This window comes from Muntiacus reevesi, chromosome 1, assembly GCF_963930625.1.
Source record: "Muntiacus reevesi chromosome 1, mMunRee1.1, whole genome shotgun sequence".
In the NCBI taxonomy this organism is placed as follows: domain Eukaryota; kingdom Metazoa; phylum Chordata; class Mammalia; order Artiodactyla; family Cervidae; genus Muntiacus; species Muntiacus reevesi.
The window spans coordinates 6,365,321-6,392,834 of record NC_089249.1 but is presented as its reverse complement, the minus strand read 5'-3'; the positions used below and the strand labels follow the sequence as shown (position 1 = coordinate 6,392,834).

General features: G+C 38.3%; 1 protein-coding gene across 4 annotated transcripts in view; it reads left to right on the top strand.

Moving 5' to 3' along the window:
- Positions 1 to 27,281, top strand: part of NTN4 (netrin 4) — a 122,954-nt gene extending 95,673 nt beyond the window's left edge. Inside the window, exons 6-10 of one of the 4 annotated variants that reach the window (XM_065937118.1) lie at positions 10,923 to 11,136; positions 11,498 to 11,610; positions 18,357 to 18,425; positions 20,302 to 20,472; positions 25,860 to 27,281. In XM_065937118.1, the coding sequence (XP_065793190.1) occupies positions 10,923 to 11,136; positions 11,498 to 11,610; positions 18,357 to 18,425; positions 20,302 to 20,472; positions 25,860 to 26,002 (710 nt within the window). In that variant the 3' untranslated portion in view covers positions 26,003 to 27,281. Of the gene's footprint in view, positions 1 to 10,922; positions 11,137 to 11,494; positions 11,611 to 18,356; positions 18,426 to 20,301; positions 20,473 to 25,859 lie in introns of all 4 variants that reach the window. The other 3 variants (XM_065937114.1, XM_065937126.1, XM_065937121.1) reach the window with 3 other exon arrangements.
- Positions 27,282 to 27,514: the final 233 nt, after the last annotated feature.

The window sequence follows — 27,514 nt, the reverse complement described above, 5'->3', positions numbered from 1 at the left end:
TCGTAGTGATGCTTTCTAAGGCCCACTTGACTTCACATTCCAGGATGTCTTTCTCTAGGTGAGTGATCACACCATCGGGATTATCTGGGTCGTGAAGATCTTTTTTTGTACAGTTCTTCTGTGTATTCTTGCCACCTCTTCTTAATATCTTCTGCTTCTGTTATGTTCATACCATTTCTGTCCTTTATCGAGCCCATCTTTGCATGAAATGTTCCCTTGGTATCTCTAATTTTCTTGAAGAGATCTCTAGTCTTTCCCACTCTGTTGTTTTCCTCTATTTCTGTACATTGATCGCTGAGGAAGGCTTTCTTATCTTTCCTTGCTATTCTTTGGAACTCTGCATTCAAATGGGAATATCTTTCCTTTTCTCCTTTGCTTTTCTCTTCTCTTCGTTTCACAGCTATTTGTAAGGCCTCCTCAGAAAACCATATTGCCTTTTTGCATTTCTTTTCCATGGGGATGGTCTTGATCCCTGTCTCCTGTACAATGTCATGAACCTCCATCCATAGTTCTTCAGGCTGTCTATCAGATCTAGTCCCATAAATCTATTTCTCACTTCCACTGTATAGTCATAAGGGATTTGATTTAGGTCATACCTGAATGGTCTACTTTCTTCAATTTCTACTTTCCCTACTTTCTTCAATTTAAGTCTGAATTTGACAATAAGGAGTTCATGATCTGAGCCACAGTCAGCTCCCGGTCTTGTTTTTGCTGACTCTATAGAGCTTCTCCATCTTTGGCTGCAAAGAATATAATCAATCTGATTTCGGTGTTGACCATCTGGTGATGTCCATGTGTAGAGTCTTCTCTTGTGTTGTTGAAAGAGGGTGTTTGCTATGACCAGTGCATTCTCTTGGCAAAACTCTATTAGCCTAAAGCCCTGCTTCATTCCATACTCCAGGGCCAAATTTGCCTGTTACTCCAGGTGTTTCTTGACTTCCTACTTTTGCATTCCAGTCCACTATAATGAAAAGGACGTCTTTTTTGGGTGTTAGTTCTAAAAGGTCTTGTAGGTCTTCATAGAACCATTCAACTTCAACTTCTTTAGCATTAGTGGCTAGGGAATAGACTTGGATTACTGTGATATTGAATGGTTTGCCTTGGAAATGAACAGAGATCATTTTGTCATTTTTGAGATTGCATCCAAGTACTGCATTTTGGACTCTTTTGTTGATGGCTACTCAACATGTAACCATGATGGCTACTCCATTTCTTCTAAGGGATTCCTGCCCAGAGTAGTAGATATAATGGTCATCTGAGTTAAATTCACCCATTCCTGTCCATTTTAGTTTGCTGATTCCTAGAATGTCGACATTCACTCTTACCTCTCCTGTTTGACCACTTCTAATTTGCCTTGATTCATGGACCTAACATTCCAGGTTCCTATGCGATATTGCTCTTTACAGCATCAGACCTTGCTTCTATCACCAGTCCCATCCACAACTGGGTGTTGTTTTTGCTTTGTCTCCATCCCTTCATTCTTTCTGGAGTTATTTCACCACTGATCTCCAGTAGCATATTGGGCACCTACCGACCTGGGGAGTTCCTCTTTCAGTGTCCTATCATTTTGCCTTTTCATACTGTTCATGGGGTTCTCAAGGCCAGAATACTGAAGTGGTTTGCCATTCCCTCCTCCAGTGGACCACATTCTGTCAGACCTCTCCACCATGACCCGACCGTCTTGGGTGGCCGCACACGGCATGGCTTAGTTTCACTGAGTTAGACACGACTGTGGTCCTGTGATCAGATTGGCTGGTTTTCTGTGATTATGGTTTCAGTGTGTCTGCCCTCTGATGCCATCTTGCAACACCTACCATGTTACTTGGGTTTCTCTTACCTTGGACGTGGGGTATCTCCTCACGGCCGCCCCTACTGACCTTGAACGTGGAGTAGCTCCTCCCGGCCACCACCCCTACCTCAGGCGTGGGGTAGCTTGTCTCTCTATAGGACTTAGATGAATTCTATAGGACTTAGATTAGTCAAAAAAGCTGTTTGCCACCGATTCCTCCCAGGTGGAAAGCAAGGAATTTCAGCCTGTTTTGAAAGCTAGTTAGATAATTAATTTCCTTAAAAACTCTTATCTTTAATGAGGTAGTTTTTATTCTTTCCTCTGTGTCCCGTGCCCCCTGGTCTAGCTCTGTTCTCACGCTTACTGCCCTGGTGGCTCAGTGGGAAGGACCCACCTGTAGTGCAGGAGACGTGGGAAGATCCCCTGGAGCAGGAATTGGCAACCCACTCCAGTATTCTTGTTTGGGAAATCCCACGGACAGAGGAGCCTGGAGGGCTACAGTCCGTCTGGTCTCAAAGTTGGACACGACTTAGTGACTAAACAACAACAATTATTTATTTGCATATCTCTCTGAAGAGACATGGCTCTCTATTTGTCTTTGTATCTTCATCTCCTAGCATAGTTCATGTTAACACCAAAGCTGAATAACTCTTTGGTAAAGGTTTGATGAATAAATGAATAAATGGTGGACATTTAAAGCTAGTGTGTTTCATGCAGATAACAGTAACAGTGATTATCTAAGCATACGGTGCCACTAAATGCCTGAGACATTGCTTCATATATACATTATCTCATTTAATCCTCAAAGAAACACCTCTGTAGCATAGTTATTATTACTCTTCTTTCATGAATGAGAAAACTGAGACTTGAGGGGTTTAATTTCACAGTCATATAAGGGGTAAGCCACATAACCAGAATTTGAACTCTTAGTCTGACTCTAAGTTTTTGCCCTTACCAGCTCTATTAGATTGTCTTTGCATTGTAGGTAATGTCTTCCTGAGACATTACAGGTACTTTCCTAACAGTTGTATTTATCATCAGCCTTTGTGATCGCAACAGATATTAGTTTCAGAGCCTTATATATACACAAGGTTATTTAAAAAGTGTTCATCTGTTGTTCTATTTGTAGTTACCTTTTCTAAGAAAAAAACAGCCTTATGTCCTCACTCTTGTCTGTACGTGCTCTGTGGAGGGACAATACATCACAAAATAGATATAATGCTACTAATATGTATCTATAAATAAGATCTGTACAACATTTAGCAATTATCTAAATTCATTATTTGAAGGAAAATTGTTGTGAAATCTTTTGTGAAGTACTCGTTTCCTCTGTCTCATCTGTTCTGGAAGTTTTGTGTTACTGTGTCATGTTTTTTTACAACAGGACATACCAGACAGAACATATTGTTTAAAATAAGTTCTTTTCATTATTAAAGAAACCTTGTGACAATAATGAGGAATTAAAATGACATTTTTAAATAATTTTGCTTTATCAATATGGTTGTATGAGAGTAGCCTAGGGTGAATTTTCTTTTGGGAGGTAGTGGTATTAATAATTACTCAAGTAATAATTTGCTACATAGATAGGCCACATAGCCTCTAAATATTTGGTTGACCAAAAAGTTCATTCAGGGTTTTGTATAAGATGTTACAGAAAAACCTGAACGAACTTTGGCCAACCCAGTGTATCTGGTTACTACTCAAAGCACCATGTTGGCTGTTGAGAACAATTTACCACGGCTGAATACCCCCCAAATGATAATGAAACTAATAATTAAGTTTAGAATAATAGTATATGATGTTAGTTCAGTCTCTACTATTGGGTTTTATGTCTAACAAGGAGAAGACAAAACTGAAGTCAAGGGTTTATGTCACTCTGGGTTCTCATTTTTTTAAAAAATTTATTTATTTGGCTGCACCAGCTCTTAGTTGTGGCATACGGGATCTTTAGTTGTGGCGTGTGAACTCTTAGTTGCCGCATGTGGGGTCTTCCCAGACCAGTGATCAAACACATGTCTTCGGTATTGGCAGGTGGATTCTTTACCACTGAACCACCAGGAAAGCCCCCTTGGTTTTAATTTGAATCTCACCATAATGAATGCATAAAATGTAAGTGTTTGGGTTGAATTTTAGAGTCAACAATTAGTAAGTGATTGATTTACAACAATTAGTAAATTATTGATTCTAAAATTCAACCCAAGCACTTACTGTTTATGTTGGAAGATCATAACCTGAACCAGCTAAGAACCACCTTCCCTCCTCCTCCCAAACAAGGAGAAAATATACTTCCATTTTGGAAGAAAATAAGAAATGTAGATTATGTATATAACAGATATTGCTTGCTATAGAAACTTCAGGAGATAGGTATGCAAAGTGAGCCTCAGTGTGCAGGCTGAAAAAGTATGCCCTGAAAGGTGTCAGGGGCTTTTGCCTGGTGCTAATTCTGCATAGTTTCCAAATGGTATTTTTATCTTTTAATTATGTGCGAAGGCACATTGACAGAAATCCACTAGCACATGTAATAGAATCACATTCTTCTCTGGCCATTTCTGAAATGTGTGTAGGTTTTAAAATATATGGCAGTACAGAGAGATCAAATCCTAGAAAGGACTGGATTTTTCCATAAGAGTGAAAGATAGTGGCGGTAGTGATGGAATGCCATCTGATACAGTAGATGAGTCCTATCTTGTCTTTCTTCTGATCCCCTGTCTGCTGTCAAGAACTACGTTGACTTAACTGAGTGATACAGTAACTATTGGTTTAGTCACCTCAAAATAATGAAATGTTTCTATTGGATTATGGGATTTAATTTAATTGAAAAGTCTTCACATAGCATTTTGACACATTCATGTTACATACTATATAATCTGTCCAAATTATTTAATTAAAAACAAATGAAAAATCAAAAATACTTTGCTATCAAGAGAAAATGCCTAATGTTTTCATAACAAAACCCAACCAAAAGAAAAAAATCAGGGACTTTAATGTCAGCAATCACCATAACTGTATGAACCGAAATAAAGTTGGTCTCCTGAAAAACTCAGTGATTTAGAGGCAGAATGTTTACTTTTCTCCTTGCATTAGATAAGTTTTTTTAATCTTCTAATAATTATTCTGCTAAATTCTGGATATCTTTAAAAGCCAAAAATATCAAATTGGTGCCTGGGAGTTTGTTCAGTATTTAACACACAGTAAGTGCTCATTAAATGCCTACTGAATAAGTGAACAGATAAATAAACACTGCCTTAAACAAACACACACACTGTTATCTTTTCAAGCAATGTCTGTTACGGTGTTTTCCTCTGCTGCCCTTTGTAAATAGCTTTTTCATCCCTGCATTTTAATTCAAATAAACAGTCTTCTATTGAGTAACCAGAATCTGCTATTTGCTAGTTGCCTGTTAAGTCCTAGGGACATACAATATGACTCATTTAATTCTTAATACAACCTGGTAAAATAGAAACGTGAGGCTCATAAAGATAAAAAATTTAGCTTGGAGTTGAACTCAAGTCTCTCCACTGAAGACTCCAGGGGGTGGGTGAGTGAAGCCCATGCTCACCTCCAAGGAGCTTACATACTGGTTGGTCAGAGAAAAGTAGACACCTGACTGTCTGAGATGCAAAGCAGAAGTGAGCAGAGCTATAACAAAAAATGCTATTTTTCACCATCGATAATATACATGCTGTTCTTTCGAAACATCCCACCCTCACCTTCTCCCACAGAGTAGAAAAGTCTGTTCTGTACATCTGTGTCTCTTTTTCTGTTTTGCATATAGGGCTATCGTTACCATCTTTCTAAATTCCATATATATGTGTTAGTATGCTGTAATGATCTTTATCTTTCTGGCTTACTTTACTCTGTATAATGGGCTCCAGTTTCATCCATCTCATTAGAACTGATTCAAATGAATTCTTTTTAACGGCGGAGTAATATTCCATGGTGTATATGTACCACAGCTTCCTTATCCGTTCGTCTGCTGATGGGCATCTAGATTGCTTCCATGTCCTGGCTATTATAAACAGTGCTGCGATGAACAATGGGGTGCACGTGTCTCTTTCAGATCTGGTTTCCTCAGTGTGTATGCCCAGGAGTGGGATTGCTGGGTCATATGGTAGTTCTATTTCCAGTTTTTTAAGAAATCTCCACACTGTTCTCCATAGCAGCTGTACTAGTTTGCATTCCCACCAAGTGTAAGAGGGTTCCCTTTTCTCCACACCCTCTCCAGCATTTATTGCTTGTAGACTTTTGAATAGCAGCCATCCTGACTGGCGTGTAATGGTACCTCATTGTGGTTTTGATTTGCATTTCTCTGATAATGAGAGATGTTGAGCATCTTTTCATGTGTTTGTTAGCCATCTGTATGTGTGGGATGCATGAGTCAAGTGCTCGGGCCTGGTGGGCTGGGAAGACCCAGAGGAATCGGGTGGAGAGGGAGGTGGGAGGGGGGATCGGGATGGGGAATACGTGTAACTCTATGGCTGATTCATATCAATGTATGACAAAACCCACTGAAAAATAAAAACAACAACAACAAAATGCTATTTTTAAAGCACTAAGGGGTTTCAAATAAAGGATGAAATCATATTCAACTATATTGAAATAGGGAATGATTTCTAAGGTAAATTTGCCCATTAGATGGATAAATGGAATGGCTGCTTTGGGCTTCATATTTGGTGGGGTGGGAGGGGGTTGCAGTGGGAAGAGTGATGCATCTTTTCTGAACATCACTGAATTTCAACCGTGAGGTTCTGTCTTTATAAGAAAGATGCAAATAGGGCTCCAACCATGAGTTCTTCCACTACTCCAAATCATTGAATCACCTTGACCATGGCCTTCCAGAGACAACCTTAAGGGTTGACACTTGAATAGATCTTAAAGGATGTGTAGGATTTTGAAAGATAGATGTAGGAGAAAAGATTTCCCTATTGGGACTCATAAAGGTACAAAAAGCAGGAAAGATTGGGGTTCCACTTAATTTGAATAAAGCCTAATTGCAAGAATTCATCTCATTCAATTAGAATAAGGGCTGTGTGCAAGAGAGTAATGAGAAGTTAAAGTAGAAAAGTGGGCTAGGGCCATAGTATGCAGGACCTTAAACATTTGACTGTTGTGTTTTGTAAACTACAAATGCCTCATAAACATTAGAATTATTAACTAACAACTGTTGGTTGAGTAAGCAAATAAATGAATAGTCCCAAGAAGGTAATTTATACCTTTTGTTTCTAAAAAGAGCAATATTCCATGTTATTTTAGTGGTTCTCAACCAAGGGGAGCATAAGAGAGGCGAGGAAAGGTATATTTCACAGATGTAACATGTATAGAACTTTTGCAGACTTCTCACATTCCTGCTGGTTTGAAAACTACTACCCTAATGATTATAGGCTTAACAAAGTGAAGGATATCTAAACAGAATACTATACCATTAATACCTCCATTTCTTCAGATCCTGTTCCTCCAAGTCACCGATGCCCTCCTGTGTGACAGCGTTACTGTCCTATTATGTATCTTATGTGACTTACACATTCTGCTTTGTTTGACATTGTTAGTCACTTGGTTTTCATAACAACACCTACTTGATTCTTCTCCTTTTCTATCTGGTCCTTGTCTGCTTCACAAGTTACTGCTCCTCCCACTGCCTGGACTATGTGGGTGTTCACCAGTGTTCCACTTTGGTTATCTTCTTACTCTGTATACTATCTCTGGGAACTCTCACCCAGTAGTCCTAGTTTCAATTCCCATCTGCTGACAATTCTCAAAACTGTATTTGTGACTCCAACCTTCTGTTACACTTCAGATTATTATTTCCAGTTGCTTGGTATAACTTATTGGGCTTCCCTGGTGGCTGAGATGGTGAAGATTCCACCTGCAATGCGGGAGACCTGGGTTCAATCGCTGAGTTGGGAAGATGCCCTGAAGGAGGGCATGGCAATTCTCCAGTGTTCTTGCCTGGAGAATACCCATGAACAGAGGAGCCTGGTGGGCTACAGTCCGTGGGGTCGCAAAGATTTGGACATGACTGAGCAGCTAAGCACACACATACACAGTATAACTTATTAGTATATTCTTCAGACATCTCAATATGTCTAACCCCGAACTCATATTTTTCTCCCTCTCCTCCTTATCTCCACCCCAACATGGATTCACCTACCCCAACCTGCTTTATTCACTTTCATAAACTAGAAACCTTAAAATCTTCCTCAGTTTCTGCTGTCCCTCAACAATGCATTCTTCCTCATCATCCAGCCCCTGAATCCTATCAATTCAATATTTAAAACGCTTTTCACATCCAGCCTTTTCTCCTGTTCCTTCACCTGTTGTCTTAGTTCAGCTCCTTGTTCTTTCTCATTTGTTTGGTTTCCCTGACATCAGTCCCTCCCTACGGTAGTCTCTTTATGATGTCACCAAAGTAACTGTCAAAATTAAATTCTAACCGTGTCATAATTCTGCTTTTTTTTTTTTTTTAAACAGTTTCCTTCCTATGATTCTTTATACCCCTAAGACAAAATTCAACTTCTTAGGTTAGGTTCTGCCATGGTCTGACTCCAAATCTAACTCTACACTTTTTCTTCTGCTTCATCAGTTGGGAAGATCCCCTAGAGAAGGAAATGACAACCCACTCCAGTATTCTTGCCTGGAAAAATCCCATGGACAGAGAAACCTGACAGGCTATAGTCCATGGAGTCTTAAGAGTCAGACACGACTGAGACTAAACAACAGCAATGGTATCAGTCCCAACTGCTTTCCCCTAAATGGACACTCTACACACACTAAACTCCTCACATTCCCCAAACAGGCACTTTCACATACGACTCCCACAGCCTGGGATGACCTTCAGGTCACCTCCATAAATTCTTATTTGGGCATCTACTGTATTCTGGACTCTGTTCTGGCGTATAGAAGGCCAAAATAAGAAGATAAAGACACTTCTGTCAAAGAGTTCAGAGTCTGGTGATAAGGGAGACAGGCACATAAGCAAATAATAATGATGCACTGTGATACACACAAAATAGAAATACATGTAAAGAACAGAAGCAGTGTAGAAGTGGGAGTGGTTAACTCTCTGGAAGGCGTGAAACAAGGGAGCTGAAACTGTCACAGCACTGTTGGTTGGCCACTGCATATGTGCCAAGTCGTGCCCACCAGGCGGCTCTGTCCACAGGGCTGAGGAGCAGGACTCTTGATTAATATAAAGAGCTTGCAGAAATGGTGATTAAAGATTCTATTCTGAGGAGCCGTCTTAGCCTATACAGGCTGTTACAACAAAATATCATAGACTAGGTGGCTTAAGGGCTTTCCATGTGGTTCAGTGGTAGAGAATCCGACGGCCAAAGCAGGAGCCACAGGGTACACGTGTTCAGCCCCTGGGTGGGGAAGATCCCCTGGAGGAGGAAATGGCAACACACTCCAGAATCTCAGGAGAGAGGAGTCTGGCGGGCTACAGTCCACAGGGCTGCAAAGAGTTGGATACAGCTGAAGCGACTTAGCAGACAGGCAGGCAGGTGGCTTAAGCAGACTGGGGAAGATCCCCTGGAGGAGGAAATGGCAACACACTCCAGTATTCTTGGCTGGAGAATCTCAGGAGAGAGGAGTCTGGCGGGCTACAGTCCACAGGGCTGCAAAGAGTTGGATACAGCTGAAGCGACTTAGCAGACAGGCAGGCAGGTGGCTTAAGCAGAAGCCTTTATTTCTCACAGTTCTGGAGGTTTCAGTCTGCAATGTGATGCCAGCAATGGCCCGGTTCTGGTGAGAGCTCTCTTCCGGGTTGCAGACTGCCCACTTCTGTTGTTGCCTCACATCCTTCACAAGGAAGAGAGCTCTGCACTCTTTGTCCCTTATAAGGGCTCCAATCTCATCTCCCCTAAACTGTATCCAAACCTCCCAAAGGCCTCCCACCTCTTAATACCATCACAGTGGGGATTAGGCTTCAAGATGCAAATGTAGTGGGAAGGACACAAACATTCAGCAAATCAAATCCAGCTTTCTTCCTGTGCCACACCTGAACTCCCCCAGTCGTGCAGAACTGAAGAAGCAACCGATCATTTTGTCTGGTCACTGTGAATTCATGACTGCTAATCTCAAAAGGTGCCCTTTATGCTGCTGGCAATTATACTTCACTTCCTAAGTCTCTCAGTCACTTTCCCACTCCCATTCTTCATCATCTCTCTCACCTGATGACATAGCTTTCTATTTCATTCAGAAAACAAGCAGTCAGAAGAAAAGTCCCAGCTCCCACCATGGCATTTATCCACTTCCCTGCACTTGTATCCACATGCTCTGCCTTGCATCTTATTACTATGAACTAATTATGCTCCTACCCAAAGCCAACACCTCCTCTTCTACACCAAATCCCATCCTTTTATCCTTACCCAAGTATGCCCAAATATCCCTTTAAAAATTCTCCCATCTCTCTTTCACTCATCAATTTTCCCCTTTATACTGGATCTTTTCCACCAACATCAAGCATGCTGTAATTTCCCCCATCTTAAAACAAACAAAACAGACAAAAACTGAAACCTTCACTCCAGTTCCTATCTCCAGTTTAAGCTACCACCCCCATTTCTGTGCCCTTATAGAAAAGCTCTCAAGAGCGCTGTCTGTTTTCATGCTCACTTTCCTCTACTCCTATTCTCTCCTGACTTTTCTTCAATGAGGTTCACTACTCACTGTTACACTGACACTGTTCCTGTCATGGACACCAGTGGTCTTCATGCTGTGAGGTGCAGTGATCCATTCCTGCCCCTCATCTGCTTGCACTTACAGCATTTAACAGTTGATGTTGCCCACCTCCTTGAAGCTTCGGCTTCCAGAGCACCATGCACTCATGATTTTTTTTCTTTCTCACTAACTGCTTCTTCTTTGTCTTCTTTGCTTATTCATCCTCATCACCCCAGACAAAAAGCCATTCATATTAATGTCTTTACTTTTATGATAAGTTAGGTGGCTTAGCAGCAGATGTGCTTTTCTGGTGATTCTTCTTAGCTGCAGTTTAATTAGCTTTCGCTCGCTGAGCATACATTAGTGAGTAAAGGAGGCCCCTCAGAGATGTGCTGTGTGGTGAGAGGGAACAGTTGGGGACCAGTCTCTGCAGATAGCCGGTTCACTCACTGCTGCTCCTGTGTCTTCTCTGCTGTAGTGTGTTCCTGTCATCCAGTTGGATCAGCTGTCCTTCCTTTCAGCTCGGTGACCTTCTGTGACCCCAGCAATGGTGACTGCCCTTGCAAGCCTGGGGTGGCAGGGCCACATTGTGAGAGGTGCATGGTGGGGTACTGGGGCTTCGGAGACTACGGCTGCCGGCCTTGTGACTGTGCGGGGAGCTGCGACCCTCATACGGGAGACTGCCTCAGCAGGTGAACAAGCTTGGCTCTTGCTCTCATCTCTGTGTCTTTCAGATTCTTTTGAAGATCTGATGGTGATCGGGAAAACCTCACATGCCACTGGAGGGGCAAAGATCACATCTCTTTAAAGAATTTTTGTCAAATTGCAGAGTCAAGTAAATTGTGCTTGCAAGATTCTAGAGATGGTTTGGTTCGTTTTGCAAGATGAATTATTCTTTTTAACAATAGGCCCTTTATGATACTATTTATTTCTGAAAAGTGAAAAGATAGGAACGTAGCTGACAAGGTTTAAATCTCTATAAATATAGTCATTTCATTCAAGTTCTAAGAAATTCCTTAATACTTTCTTCCTCATTTTCTGTTTTATTAGCAGCACAGACATAGACTGGTATCATGAGGTTCCTGACTTCCATTCCATGCACAATGAGAGTGAGCCAACCTGGGAGTGGAAGGATGAGCAAGGATTTTCTGCACTTCGACATTCAGGTGGGACCTGAGGTATAATTGGAGACAATATTTCTGGGTCTGGTCTCGAGTAGCAGTGATCCATGACAAAGCAGAGAACAGACTTTGGATCTTATAAGGGGAATGCTTTAGTTCTGAGGTTAACCAGGTGGTGAACCGCATAAGTATAAAACTATTAAATATAACTAATGGTATTTAACAAGCTTTTTAAATTTTCTTATTGGTAGAATAACGTATAATTAGAGTAAAAAATTGGAAAACACAAAATATCAAAGTAAAAAAAAATACCCAAATCTCACTATCCCACTCTTAGTACTTTGGTGTGTTTACTTTTCTCTAAAATATACTGTTTTGATGGAAATGTACAGATCCATTTAAAGGAAAAATATTCCTATAGACCTAGTGTAACTCAGTATGTACAAAGCAAAAACTAGGGGTGAACGCCTTATGTTTATAGCTTTGTTACAACTCTAAAACCAAAGTAATTTTATAAACTAAATATAAGCCAAACAAAACTAATAAAATTCATATTAACAACATTAACTGAATATGAAAAATGATTTTTACTGAAGTCAAAACACTGTTTACTACATAAAGATGATTCTTCGAGCTTATCAAGTCTATACTGCTCTTTCTTCTGATTCAGTTTTGCTCTGATATTTATCTGCTCTGTCATTTGAGGGGCATGCTGGGATTTTGGTGTGAATACATAATTTCTGGGTTCATCCTGTCTGTATTCTTTTCTGATAGAAAACCAAGTGTTTCTATTTACCACCAACTTACTCTTATCAAAAATGCAAATGTGTACAAAAAATTTTGTCAGCATTTGGCTGTAAAGTGATCACCAAATCATCCAAATAAAACTTAAAAGAAGTTTTAAAATATTTTTATTATTAACCATCACAAACACCAATTATGAACACCCATATGAACACCTTGTAATGCTATCAAATCTTAACTTTGCAATAATTGTCTCATGTGCTAAGTCACTTCAGTTGTGTCCATCTCGTTGCGACCCTGTGGACTTAGCCCACCAGGGATTCTCCAGGCAAGAATACTAGAGTGGGCTGCCATGTCCTCCTCCAGGAGTTCTTCCTGACTCAGGGAGGGAACCCACATCTTTTGTGTCTCATGCACTGGCAGGTGGGTTCTTTACCACTAGTGCCACCTGGGAAGCCGTATTTTCATTTAAATTATAAGATGTTACAGATACATGTGAAGCCCTAGGTGTACCAATCTACAAGCTCAATTAGCCTTCTTTATGCCACAGAATAACCGCTAACCTGAATTTTGGTGTTCACTATTCACTTTCATATTTTTACTATTTTACTATATATATAATAAATAGTATATGATTAGTATATTATTTAATATTTTTAAAAGTTTATGGACATGATAACTTACCTACCCCTTAAAATTATTTTTACTTAAGTGCGTACTTTTTTTAAGATTTATCCCATTTTTATTCTCCCATTGTTTGCCATTTAGGTTATCTCTAATTTCCAATTTTCCACTATTACATATAGTGCTACCATGAATGTTTTCCTATATATGTTATATTGTGTACTTGAGAAGGAGTTTCACTAGATCAGGGGCTGGCAAACAACAGCCCTCAGGCCAAATCTGGCCTGCCTTATACTTTTCTGCAGGCTACAGCTAACTGCTCTAAGGTTTAAACAGTTGCACTTTAAATGGTTACATAAATACCTACATAAAATCTTTAATTTTTCCCTGTGGCTCACAAACTCTATAATGTTATTATCTGATCCTTATAGAAAATGTTTGCTGATCCTTATTCTAGGATACAATCTCATTTAGTTGGGTTGCAAGTGTTCAGTTCCATTCAGTTCAGTTGCTCAGTTGTGGCTGACTCTTTCTGACCCCATGGGCTGCAGCTCACCAGGCCTCCCTGTCCATCACCAATTGCCAGAGTTTACTCAAACTCATGTCCATTGAGTCGGTGATGCCATCCAACCATCTCGTCCTCTGTCATCCCCTTCCCCCTTCCCCCCCCCTTCAATCTTTCCCAGCATCAGGGTCTTTTCCAATGAGTCAACTCTTCGCATGAGGTGGCCAAAGTATTGGAATTTCAGCTTCAGCATCAGTCCGTCCAATGAACACCCAGGACTTATCTCCTTTAGGATGGACTGGTTGGATCTCCTTGCAGTCCAAGGGACTCTCAAAAGTCTTCTCCAACACCACAGTTCAAAAGCATCAATTCTTTGGTGCTCAGCTTTCTTTATAGTCCAACACTCACATCCATACATGACCACTGGAAAAACCATAGCCTTGACTAGATGGACCTTTGTTAGCAAAGTAATGTCTCTGCATTTTAATATGCTGTCTAGGTTGGTCATAACTTTTCTTCCAAGGAGCAAGTATCTTTTAATGTCATGGTGGCAATCACCATCTGCAGTGATTTTGGAGCCCCCCAAAATTAAGTCTCTCACTGTTTCCACTGTTTCCCCACCTATTTGTCATGAAGTGATGGGACCAGATACCATGATCTTAGTTTTCTGAATGTTGAGTTTTAAGCCAACTTTTTCAGTCTCCTCTTCCACTTTCATCAAGAGGCTTTTTAGTTCTTCGTCACCTTCTACCATAAGGGTGGTGTCATCTGCATATCTGAGGTTATTGATACTTCTCCTGGCAGTCTTGATTCCAGCTTGTGTCTCATCCAGCCCAGCGTTTCTCATGATGTACTCTGCATATAAGTTAAATAAGCAGGGTGACAATATACAGCCTTGATGTACTCCTTTCCCGATTTGAAACCAGTCTGTTGTTCCATGTCCAGTTCTAACTGTTGCTTCCTGACCTGCATACAGATTTCTCAAGAGGCAGGTCAGGTGGTCTGGTATTTCCATTTCTTTAAGACTTTTCCACAGTTTATTGTGATCCACACAGTCAAAGGCTTTGGTATAGTCAATAAAGCAGAAATTGATGTTTTTCTGGAACTCTCTAGCTTTTTTGATGATCCAGCAGATGTTGGCAATTTGATCTCTTGTTCCTCTGCCTTTTTTAAAACCAGCTTGAACATCTGGAAGTTCACATTTCATATACTATTGAAGCCTGGCTTGGAGAATTTTGAGCATTACTTTGCTAGCATGTGTGATGAGTGCAATTGCGCAGTTTGAGCGTTCTTTGGCATTGCCTTTTTTGGGATTGGAATGAAAACTGACCTTTTCCAGTCCTGTGGCCACTGCTGAGTTTTCCAGATTTGCTGGCATATTGAGTGCAGCACTTTCACAGCATCATCTTTTAGGATTTGAAATAGCTCAACTGGAATTTTGTTGGGTCCCAAGAGTGCTTACTGTGAAATTTATCATTTACTGCCAAATAGCTCTCTCAAGTGGTTGTATCCATTTGCATTCCACCAGCAAAAATGTCATTCTGTTGTTCATCCTCACTAATGCTTTGTATGTATTTCACAAATATCTATACAGCATATACAAGGGGCCAAGCACTATCATAACTCATTCACTCAGGCAGTTTAACTCAGTTAATATTTATTGGACTTCTAAAATTAATGTTATCAAACCTCTACATTTTTGCCAATCTGAAGGGTGTGAAATGGGAGCTTGCCATTTTAATTGCATTTTCCTGATTAGTAATTTTTCATGACTTCTGGGACATTCAGGTTTCTTTTTCTGTGAATTTCCTGTTTGTAATTTTCTTACTAATTTGTAAGTGTTCTTTATAAACTCATTCTTTTAGCAGATATTTATTGAGTAGCCTATGCTATGTGCCAGTGCTGCAAATAGAGTAATTGAACAGACAAAAATCTCAGTCTCTAAGGGGGTTACATTCATGCAGAGGAAGATAGCTAATAAATAAATGAAATATTTAATGATGTTTAGTATAATAGAGAAATAAAGCAGGGATGGAGGAAAAGAAGGACTTGAGAGGGACATACTTCTAAATAGGGTGATCAGAAAAGTCCTATGAAAGGACTTTTGAGGGAAAAAAACCTGACAAAGGTAAGGGAATGAGCTATACAGATACAAGAGGAAAGCGTTTAGGCAGGAGGTGAAGCAAGTTCAGCAGCCCTGGGCTGAGATTGTCTGCGTGCCAGCTCAGTCGCTGCAGTGTCTGACTCTTTGCAGCCTTAGAGACTTTATTTAGCCCACCAGGCTCCTCTGTCGGTGGGATTTCTCCAGGGAAGAATGCTGGAGTGCCATGCCCTCCTCCAGGGGATCTTCCCAAACAGGGACCAAACCCAAGTCTCTTATGTCTCCTGTATTCTCGGGCAGTTCTTTACCACTAGCACCACCTGGGAAGCCTAGGCCTGGCTTGTTTAAGAAACAGCTAGGAGGCAAGTGTGGCTGGGGCAAAGTTAAGAAACCACAGTTTTAATGTATTCTCATAGAGAATTATGGACCTTTCAAGAATCAAGAACACTCAATATCAGCAATTTTGTATCATGATTTTTTTTCACTTAACAATCTTAAGATCATTTTCTTAATTGGTGTCACTTTAATTTACAACAGGACAGAAGGTAGGAAAGGTTAGATAATATGAAGTTGCTGTATCTATCTTTTTAGCATTTGAAAAGGAAAACTCTTTCCCATTAATTTTGTGCCTTAATGCTACTTAGTCTGAATTTTATGTTTGAACAATTGCTTTTGAAAGATTTCTTCTATTTTTCTAATGGTTTTTCAAATTCTCCAACTTTGCTTACCTATTTATCTGCCATGTTTCCATACTAGGAATATAATGCACTACATGAAGATACTCTTAATTTCTACCATGTCTTGTGAGATGGAGAACATCAGATGAAAATGTCACTAACTGGCTTTAACTAGTACAACAGAACTATAAATAATACTTCTTTTTTGAAACATTCTAACAACCCAGTATAACTAAATAGCTTTTCCTCCTCTTCCAGATTTCTTTTAAGAAAACATAGCTGGGCTGAAGCCTAATCAAGAAAGATTTATTCAAATTTTAATGTCTGATTTCTTAGCATATGAAAAGGGAGTATTGGAAAGCAGCCAAGAAAAGGTTTTCCAATGACAGACCTATTCAAGTTCTTTAAAAACTTTTTTTCTTTTTTCCCCTCTTTTATTTTCATACAATTTTTAAAGGTTACTTTCCGTTCACAGTTACTGCAGAATATTCCCTCTGCTCCTCACGTTGTACAGTAGCCCCTTGAGCCTCTCACTCAGCAGGTTGCACCTCTCGCTCCCCAACCCCTGTGTTGTCCCTCCCCACTCATGTCCTTGTGGCTGAAGGAGCATTACACTGAGGAATAAGATGTGCCGTTGGTGGCGGGGAGGGCACGTCCCTGGCGGTCCGGTGGCTAAGGTTCTGTGCTCTCAATGCCGTGGGCCCAGGCTTGATCCCTGGTCAGGGAACTAGGTCCCACATGCCACAACTAAGAGTTCACATGCCGTAACTGAAAGATCCCACGTGCCCCAGCAAAGATCCTGCGTGTTGCAACTAAACCCAGTTCAGTTCAGTGGCTCAGTTGTGTCTGACTTTTTGCGACACCATGGACTGCAGCACGCCAGGCCTCCCTGTCCATCTCCAACTCCCAAAGTCTACTCAAACTCATGTCCATTGAGTTGGTGATGCCATCCAGCCACCTCATCCTCTGTCATCCCCTTTTCCTCCCACCTTCAATCTTTCCCAGCATCAGGGTCTTTTCCAATGAGTCAGTTCTTCTCATTAGGTGGCCAAAATATTGGGATTTCAGCTTCAGCATCAGTCCTTCCAATGAATGTTCAGGACTGATTTCCTTAAGGATCGACTGGTTGGATCTCCTTGAAGTCCAAGGGACTCTGAAAAGTCTTCTCCAACACCACAGTTCAAAAGCATCCATTTTTTGGTGCTCAGCTTTCTTTATAGTCCATCTCTCACATCCATACATGACTACTGGAAAAACCATAGCCTTGACTAGATGGACCTTTGCTGGTAAAGTCATGTCTCTGCTTTTTAATATGCTGTCTAGGTTGGTCATAGCTTTTCTCCCAAGGAGCAAGCGTCTTTTAATTTCATGGCTGCAGTCACCATCTGCAGTGATTTTGGAGCCCTCAAAAATAGTCTGTCACTGTTTCAATTGTTTTCCCATCTATTTGCCATGAAGTGATGGGACCAGATGCCATGATCTTAGTTTTCTGAATGTTGAGATTTAAGCCAACTGTGAAAAAGACCCAGTACAGCCAAATAACTAAATAAATAATTTTTTAAAAAAGATACGCCATTTGGAGTTCAAATAGGTTTTGGAGTTCATTTAGCATGGTAGTTACCATACTCTCCTTCTTTGGTAGAATCATCAAAGGCCATGAGGTATCCACTCAGGTTGCTACAATTTCTGCATGAGCAATCTGCTTTGTTTAGATGATAAGTAATATTATTGAACAAATCACGACAGCTCATTTTAAGCATCTTTGATTTATCTTTCCCACTATTTATTCCCACGGTGATTTTCAGCTTGCAAATCTTGTGCTCTGATTTCTCAAGAAATTTAACTAGAGCCAATATGTCAATGTTTCCCACATCTCTGTATCTACCTACAGCAGTTACAAGCATTAAAATATATCATTGTTTCTACATTTCTATATTTCTCTTAGGTCAATACTTTATTGGATGATAACTAATTCAATTAAAATAGTTTTCTTTTGAGAGACTTTTCATGGTTTCTTATGGATTATATTGTACGGATCACTTAAGTCTTAAAAGGTTATGCCACTTGGATTTACTTGCTGATTTTTTTTTTTTTACTTTGTTTCCAAATTACCAACACCATGTTTATTTACTTTCTTCAGGTAAATGTGAATGTAAGGAACAGGTGTTAGGAAACTCCAAGGCATTCTGTGGAATGAAATACTCATATGGTGAGTCTGAAGTCCATGAGTGCTTCCAAGGATCTATTCAAACTACCTGTACAAAAAGTGTTGAAGGAAATGAGTGGCTTGGTTTATGACATTCTCAATAAATCAAAGCATTAGTCTAATATAACAGTAGTAAATACAGTATTCTAGTCTTGACCTAGATTTTCCTAAGAGAGATGGTTTTGAATGTCTTAGTGAGAGTAGGACGCTTTTAGAGCAAAAGCAAGGTTATCATACTATGTGGAAAAGAGGCAGACAACAACAAAATCTTGACATGTAATCCTTTCCCATGAATGATTCTTGTTTTAGTAATCGAAAATGAAGGTCTCTAGCCACTTCAATGATTCCTTGGCCAGTAGTACTACTAAGCAGAAATCAGTTTAAAGCAGTGTATTCACAGTGATTAAAAGCTCAGGCTTTGGATTCAGACCTACGTGGGTTTTATTTCTGGTTTATTGGGTGGGTAACTTAACATCTCCAAACTTCTTCATATGTAAAACAGGGATGATGCCATCTTCCCCATGAAATGAGATTTTTGAAAACCACACAACACATTTCCTTGCACATACTAGATGCTCAGTAAGTGGTAGGAGGGAAGGAGAAATATACTGGAAAGGCATTGAGACTACCTCTCTGCCTGACTCTCTTCCCTGCCATCTCTGTCTACTCCTCTACCTTTCAAATACCCTGAAAATAAAGTGTATGGACAAAGGAAAATGTCATTGCCCTAAGTAAAGACTGTTACTATCTTTAAATTCTAAATGGTTTTATTCTTATTAAATAAGTATGGGTAGCTCAGATGGTAAAGAATTGACCCACTATGCTGGAGACACTGGTTCAATCTCTATGTTGGGAAGATCCCTTGGAGAAGGAAATGGCAACCTGCTCCAGTATTCTTGCCTGGAGAATTCCATGCACAAAGGAGCCTGGTGGGCTACAGTCCCTACAGTTCATGGGGTGGCAAAGAATTGGACATGACTGAGCAACTAACACTTTCACTTTCCATATATTAAAGATGCCTTATCTTGCTGACATATCATTGACTAGTGTCTGAGTCTTTTATAATTCCATAACTTATATAGCCCAAAATATACATAATCCCCATCCACATCCATTTCATAAGTGGAAGAGCATAATAGAATCATGAAACTGGAGCTCTACCATCACCCAGGACAGCTTCCTAATCCCAGTCAGCTTGAATTTTACACCAGGGAGGAAAATTAAGTAACCAGTAATATTTAATCTCTTTAGACTATGTAAAATATGTCCTGGCAATAACATTTTGCTCTTTGTCATAACATTACACAAAGTCAACCATAGAGTATAATATAGTCAGAATCTAAATAAAAGCCAGGATAACAGTTCTACTTCCTGTGCATCTTTTTTCTTTTTATATTTGATAGCTGAATGTGCTTAAGATTTATTTGCAGTAGACAAATTGTTGATATTCTCTTAACATAGTGATATGGAAAGAAGTAACAGTTGAAAATGTCTAAGAAGGAAGAGTATAGTTAATATAGATACATTGGATGAAGTTAGTGTAAAATCAATGAGCCTATTGATTTTCTTTTATTGAGATATATAGTTAATATATAATATTATGTTTCAGGAGTACAACTGGTGATTCAAAATTTTTAAAGGTTATATTCCATTTACAGTTGTTATAAAATATTGACTATATTCCCTGTGTTGTAACTTGTTTATTTTATACATAGAAATGTGTACCTCTTAATCCCTAATGATTTTTAAAGCGTATTTCCACATTGTAATCACTAGTTCACTTTTCCATTATACTCTCAAATGCATATCTAAGTTGTTCAAAGTTCAAAGGTAGTTTGAAATTCTATTCATTTTGACTTTTGGAATTGTGTTCCTACAGTACTAAAAATAAAGATCTTATCGGCTCATGATAAAGGATCTCATGCTGAGGTCAACGTGAAGATTAAAAAAGTCTTAAAATCCACCAAACTGAAAATTTTACGAGGAAAGCGAACACTGTATCCAGAATCATGGACCAACAGAGGCTGCACTTGTCCAATCCTCAATCCTGGTGAGCATTAGACGTTACTAGCTGGATCCCTGCCTTGTCCCTGCTGATTTGCGGCTTGTCTTACACTCTCTGAATCACAATCTAAATAAACTCGGCAAGAGCATCTCTCCTTTTCACCATCTGAATTCTGGGGAAAGTCCAAACGGAATTCTTTGAACTGGTATCAAAAATTTTTTTCTCTTTCACATGCTCTATAAAAGTAAAATATTTTAAATTCAGCAATTTAATATTTTCTGTCTTGAACAGAAGTCTCAGATTGGTTCCAATGGCAGTAGCAAAGAAAACATTTTCATGAATTCCTCTGCCACTAATACTGTACTGGAAAGCTAGGTCCTATTACAGTGCCCTGGTTAGAACTTGCTCCCAAAGGAAATTCAAAGGCAAAATTCCATCTGTGCAAATAATATTGAATTCATTTTTACTATTGCATGGGAAGCATCTGTTTCTTCTGGATAGAAAACAACTCTCAAGTTTTCATCATCTTCTTTTTCATTAAATGATCATTCTGGTTTCAAATCAAGAACAGTAGAAATAAACAAACAGCAGCAAAACTACAGAATCTTAGAGAAACTTGGAATGGAGGGAAATTTACACCTTAAAATAATATGGCAGACGCAGAGGCAAGCAAGTAAGCATGGGATTCTGATCTGTTTACCTTATACGCACACTCTTCACATTGTGTCATAACCTGCTTATTTCTCTGTTTCTCTCATTAAATTTGAGGATGGGATTTAGATTTTTGACCATACTGCCTCCAGGATCTACCATTATTTCCCAGATAATAGTACTGCAGTACACAAATAATGAATTCTAGCAAAACAAATAATATATTTTCTAAATCTTCTGTACTTCCCTGTTTACAAAGTTGCCATTTGTATCTTAGTGACACTGCTGAAACAGGTACATAATTTGTGTTCTGGATCTAATTCTTTTCAAAGTTAAGTCCAGGAAAGCACAGTTATCTTAAGAAGTCATTTATGGTCTTTGGTTAATAAATTTGAGAGAAACAGATAACTGAGTGAGAGAGAGAGAAAAACTATCAATAAAATATCCCCCAATCTAAACAGTGATATAACTCTTGACTTTGTTGAGTAACATCTCACACCCTTTTTATAGCTCTTCATATTTTATTTGAATTAATCTAAATTTTAATAAGGAAAATTTAAAAGACATTTTAATATAAATATGTTTCCAAAGAACAAACGAACTAATCAGAATCTTAGATTTTGAATACTGGAGACTGAGTCATTAAGTTCTATTTCCCAATGATCTCTGCATAGGGGCTCTTACTATAAGCGCTTTCAACTAAACTGGCAAAAGAGAAAAAACTAATAAACCCACCCCGTTTTTTAGTAAGACATTAAAACAAAAGCTTTGACCATCTGAGCCACCCCCCAGGAAGTGAACTATACTTCCCCATCAGGTTTCTGCCAGACAGAGTGAAAGAATCAACTGAGTTCATCACAATAGAAAACATGAGCACAATTATTCAAAGAATTCTTGAAAACATGTTTATTCACTTTGATGAAAAGACTTTGGCAAAGCAAAACCAGACACTCTTTCACTTTGTTTTTCCATTTTTACAAGTTTAATAGCTAAGGCCAAAGAAAGCTGATAAGAAAACTCTGAAACCTTACACGCCAACTTGTTTCCTTTGCTACTTTTGAAAAGGAGTAATCTAGTTGGCATCCCTAAAAGTTCACTCATTCCTACTTTCACACATATATTTACTCATTCATCTATTGAATATTTTAGAATGTCAAGACTAGCACTAAAATATTATATTTTCTTTTTCTGTGGATACAAAGTAAACTTTATGCCCTCAAACTTGTAGCAAGGTAGATGTCAAAAGCAAAGAGATATCAAAATTAAATGTAAATGCTAATAAGTGATACAACAGATAAAGTTGTTTTTCATGCTAACTTTTGGTATGATGCTGTTCCATAATTTACAGATTTATTCAGCATCATTTTCATAGTTTAATTTATATTTATACTTCGACATAATGGCAAACTCTTATAATATTTGTTTTATTTATACTTTCAAAATAAATTCATCTAAATACTAGACTTAACACTGAAAGTTTCCTAAAAATTTTTTATTGTATTTTTAAAGAGGATTTTATTATTTTAGGTATGATAAAAATACGTGTAACTCTATGGCTGATTCATATCAATGTATGACAAAACCCACTGAAAAATAAAATAAAATAAAAAAAAAAGAAATCAGACATGTTAGCTAATGTCTTAGAAAATAAATTTAAAATGCAGAATCAAAAAAAAAAATCACAACCATTATGTTTCAACTAGTCTGTCAGTTAAATACTGGGATTCTTTTTCTTGAAGAAGCTAAGGTTACCCTTTAAGGAATTTAAATACCTTATAATCCACCTTACATTTCTGCTCTCTGGTGTTTGAAACCTATGTCATTATTTTCCTTTTTCTTTCGTCTCTCTCTTTTTTTTAAGAAAATATCATCATAGCTATTTTTAAGTTTAGGACTTAAAGCTTTTAAGTCCTAGACTTAATTTCGTTTAATAATCTTGATTTCTTTTAATAATTTAAATAACCTTTTTATTATTATAGAAGCAACACATGTACATTATAGAAATTTAGGGGAAATTTTTAAATTTTACACTTCTGTCCTTCAAAGATCATCTCTGTTAACATCCTACTGTGAATCCTTCCAGATATTTCTCTATATATGTATATATTATATTTCTAACCAAAATGAAGTCATAATAAACACTTCATTCTGCAACCTACTTTATTCAGTTAACGATCTTTACCTTAAATTTTAGTTTATTTTTATATACTCTAACACTGAGATCATATTCCAATTTCCCAACTGATCCCAAAATGTTCTTTAGGGCTTGTCCTTGCCAGTATTCTATCCAGAATCACAAATTGTTTCTAGTTTTTAAGTCCCTCAAATATCTTTGATTTATGATGAGTTTCTTTATAGCGCTTTAGAAATTATTGTTGAAAAAACTAGGCCAGGAGTTCTGTAGATTATCCTGCCTTCTGTATTTGGTTGGTTCTTTGTAGTGTCATTTAGCTTCTCTCTCTACTTCCTATTTTTCTTGTAATCTCTACAGTCTATCTTGATAGACTCAAGATAAGCATTTTGGCTAGCACTTGTTATAGATATTGTTGTGTTGTTTCATGTTAAATCACGTCACAGGATACATAGTACCTGGATGACCCACAGTTGCGGGTCTAAACCTCTGGGTTGCTCAAACTGAACAGTCTGATCTCTCCATTGGGGAGTTTTGTTTTTCCTTTTGAGACTAGGGAACAATGAATGTGAGTTGTTTAGTCACTGTGCAAACATCCCATTCCCCATCAACTATTCACTTAATGATTTTGTCACACAATTGGCAGTCCCTTCTTGGATGAATAATGTAATTCGAGTTTGAGAAATGCTTTTTCTAATTTTGTCTAGTTCCCTTCATTTATTACATGACATTATTCTGTAAGAGGACTTCCTCTCCCATGGTGGGCTATTAGGTTACCATGAAATATAGTTCGCATTATAAAAGCAGGATAAAGGCTAAATTCTTTCCTTTAATCACCATTTTCCAAAGTAAGGAATGGTTTTAACAACTGTCTCAAGATGGCAAGTTAATTTCTCTCTGGATTTCTCTTTTTTGAGTATCACTTTGGAATTATGGATTTTTGTTGATTCAGTATGTTAACACACAATGACTATGCTCTTGGTGCTCAGATTATCATAACTTTGACAGGTTATAACCCTCCTTCACTGACTCCTTTACTGTGCTCTTTTAAAATGATGCCCACGAGCCTTTTTAGCACAAGTTCCATGCGTACCTGTATCTTTCTGCCTTGGAACTAGAAAAAGCATTTCTTTGAGAAGCTTTGTTTTGTGTTGTTTTTAGTGATACTTGTAATTAGAGACCACATTATGTTTGTAACAGGTAATCCTTACCGTTAGAATGACATTTTAAAAACCATTTCAGAGAATGAAATGGGGCTTCCCTGGTGGCTCAGACCGTAAAGAATCTTCCTGCAATGCAGGAGACCTGAGTCTGATCCCCGGGTTGGGAATATCCCTTGGAGAAGAAAATGGCAACCCAGAAGAATTCATGGACGAAGGAGCCTGGTGGGCTACAGCGCATGGGGTCGCTAAGAGTCGGACAGGACTGAGAGGCCAGCACTTTTACTTTCACTTCAGTGAATGAACAGACTGTATATACAATCAGGAGCTTAAATGGATATTTCCAATTGAATTTTAATATCTTGTGTTTTCCCTTGAGTTTTAAAGTATATATCTCTTTATCTTATATTGGACAGTTTATTCTATGAATGTAATTACTTATTTGTTCTACCCTATAATATTACAGAAAACTGTTTCAAAATACCAATATTGATATTACTAAAGACATCTACTGAGGGAGATTATCATATTTCTATTTATTAATGTATAGATAATGAGATTGTCCTTTTGATTTTTTGTATTTGTTAGTCAAAAAATTTTACTTGAAGCCTGAAAAGAATTTTGAATTATAAAATCAGCAGTAGGTCTTGTCAAGTCTCATCATTTTTTAAAAGTATGTCAAACAAACATTCTATATTCCAAAAATACTTTATCTAGGAGATATGTGCTGTTTTGTATAATCCATGCTTCTCTTCCAATGTTGTTGTTGTTCAGTTGCTCAGTTGTGTCTGACTCTGCAATCCCGTGGACTGTACCCCGCCAGGCTCCTCTCTGTCCATGAGATTTTCCAGGCAAGAATACTGGAATGGGTTGCCATTTCCTTCTCCAGGGAATCTTCCCAACCAAGGGATCGAACCCACGTCTGCAGCATCTCTTGCGTTGCAGGTGGATTCCTTACTGCTGAGCCACCAGCGCTTCTCTTTCTTTCAATATGTGATCCCAAATCGTTGTTTCACTCTTATAAAATCCTCCTTAACATATACTACCATATATAGTGAGTCTCCAAGAACTATTGATTTACAGCAGCATGTTAAGTACCCACAGAATCCTCACTTCTTCACTATGGACTGTGGTATACAGCAAAGAGTAAAGCCTCTACCATCACACAGGACTGAGCTTGAGTCACAGAGCTACTGCTTACTGGGAAACACTGCTTCTTAATCTTGCCAAGCCTCAGTGTCCTCATTTGTAAAACAAGGAAAGAAGAAAAGTGACACCTACTTCAAAGGGTTATTTTTAAGGTTAAATAAGATAATACATTTAAAGCATTTAGCACATAAAAAATATTTACCAAATTATTGCCTGTGACTCCCTATATCAACCGTGAATTGATAAAACCTTGAACCATGTATATATAAAACTGCTAAAGTCATATCTCTCCCTTCAATAAATTATGATACTACATAGCCCCTAATATTGTTCTCTTTTAGGTTTGGAGTACCTTGTAGCAGGACACGAGGATGTAAGAACAGGCAAACTAGTCGTGAATATGAAAAGTTTTGTCCAGCACTGGAAACCATCTCTTGGAAGAAAAGTCATGGATATTTTGAAAAGAGAGTGCAAGCAACAGTAAAGGTGTGTAGCACTTAATGGCACGTCTCTACGTACAAAAGACAAACTTAATGGAAAGGAGACCTCAAAAATGAAACTGGAAATTTTTTTAAGTGCCAAAATATATAGAAATGTTCCAATGCATGGACCTTATCTAATGTATCTCTTTGGGGCCCATGTTTAAATGCAGTTTGTTTCATAAAGAAGAATGAAAAATCCTAATACTGATACCTACTTTCTATGAGACCGATTCTGAAATTCATAACTATTAAGGATATTTTAATAGCAATATGATATTTAGCAGTAATCTATTAAGGCCAATGCACCTAACAAGGATTCTTCCCATCTTTAGATGTGTTACTTACATTTGTGCTACTTGAAGTAATTAATGAGATTTTAAGGAATTCCCAACCCTACTATCAGAAAAGGTGTTTCTTAAAAAGAGCCTTCTCTTGCGTGATGTGTGTGAACTTTGGTCTGTGGGGTGTTAAATGGATCCTCTCCACATGTATATAGTATTTCATTGTATAAAGCACTTTACTACCTACCACTTGTGTTCTGAAAGTTTGAAGACTGCTGTTGACAGAAAAAAAAGAGAAAAAGGCGTGTAAGAAAACCTGCAGAAACAGAAGCACTGCCACTGCGTGTGGAAAAAGTGGCCACGTACAGGAAGCTGTACTCTTAACCCTGAACACTTAGAGACACTATGTGAAGATGCAACCTGAAAGGAGAATGTGTTTGCATGAAGTTTCACCTTTGGGCTAGAGGTGAGATTCCACAGATACCAGCCATGATGAAACTTTGAAAAATAGAAGAGATTCTAAAATAAGAGAACGGAGTCCTAAGTATAGAAAATGCTTGGATAAAGAGGAAGTGGACTTTAAATTTTAAAAAGCCCATTTATTTGCAATGCACTTGTATACACTTCAAAGATTATTGTAGACACAGAATTTGTTTTTTGTGTTTAGTATTTAAATCTGAATATTGAGACCGTTTCCTCCTTGTCTTTATTAACAGTATATGGTCATTCTATTCACTCATTTTTGGATGCAATGTATGTGATAGTTCACCAAATTACAGTTTTTCATTATTATTCATCTTCTGTATCCATCATACCACTATACATACCATTTCTTCTGTACTTGAATATAGAAAACGTGAACCACAGTGCCATAAGATTAACTTCACATACAGAACATATTTTTTTCCTAAGGTCCTGTGGACTAGCAAAAAATATATATATATTGCTCTGTTAAGTTTTTTATACTTCGTATATGTAATAAAGGAATATGATCTCCTTATTTTTGCCGCGTTTTCTGATCAATTCTTTCACTGATACTAAAGATTGCTTTTTCTCAATCTAGGAGCTCAACTCTAATCCCTTAAATTAAGAAAATCAAATATCGTGGAGTTTGGGAATGGAGTGGAAGCTAATTCAGAAGGGTTTACTTTCTGTAGCTGTTGAATGTGAGCTTTTTTTCATCAGATGCATTGCATTTTTATATTACATTTACTTTTTAACTAATTTTAAAAG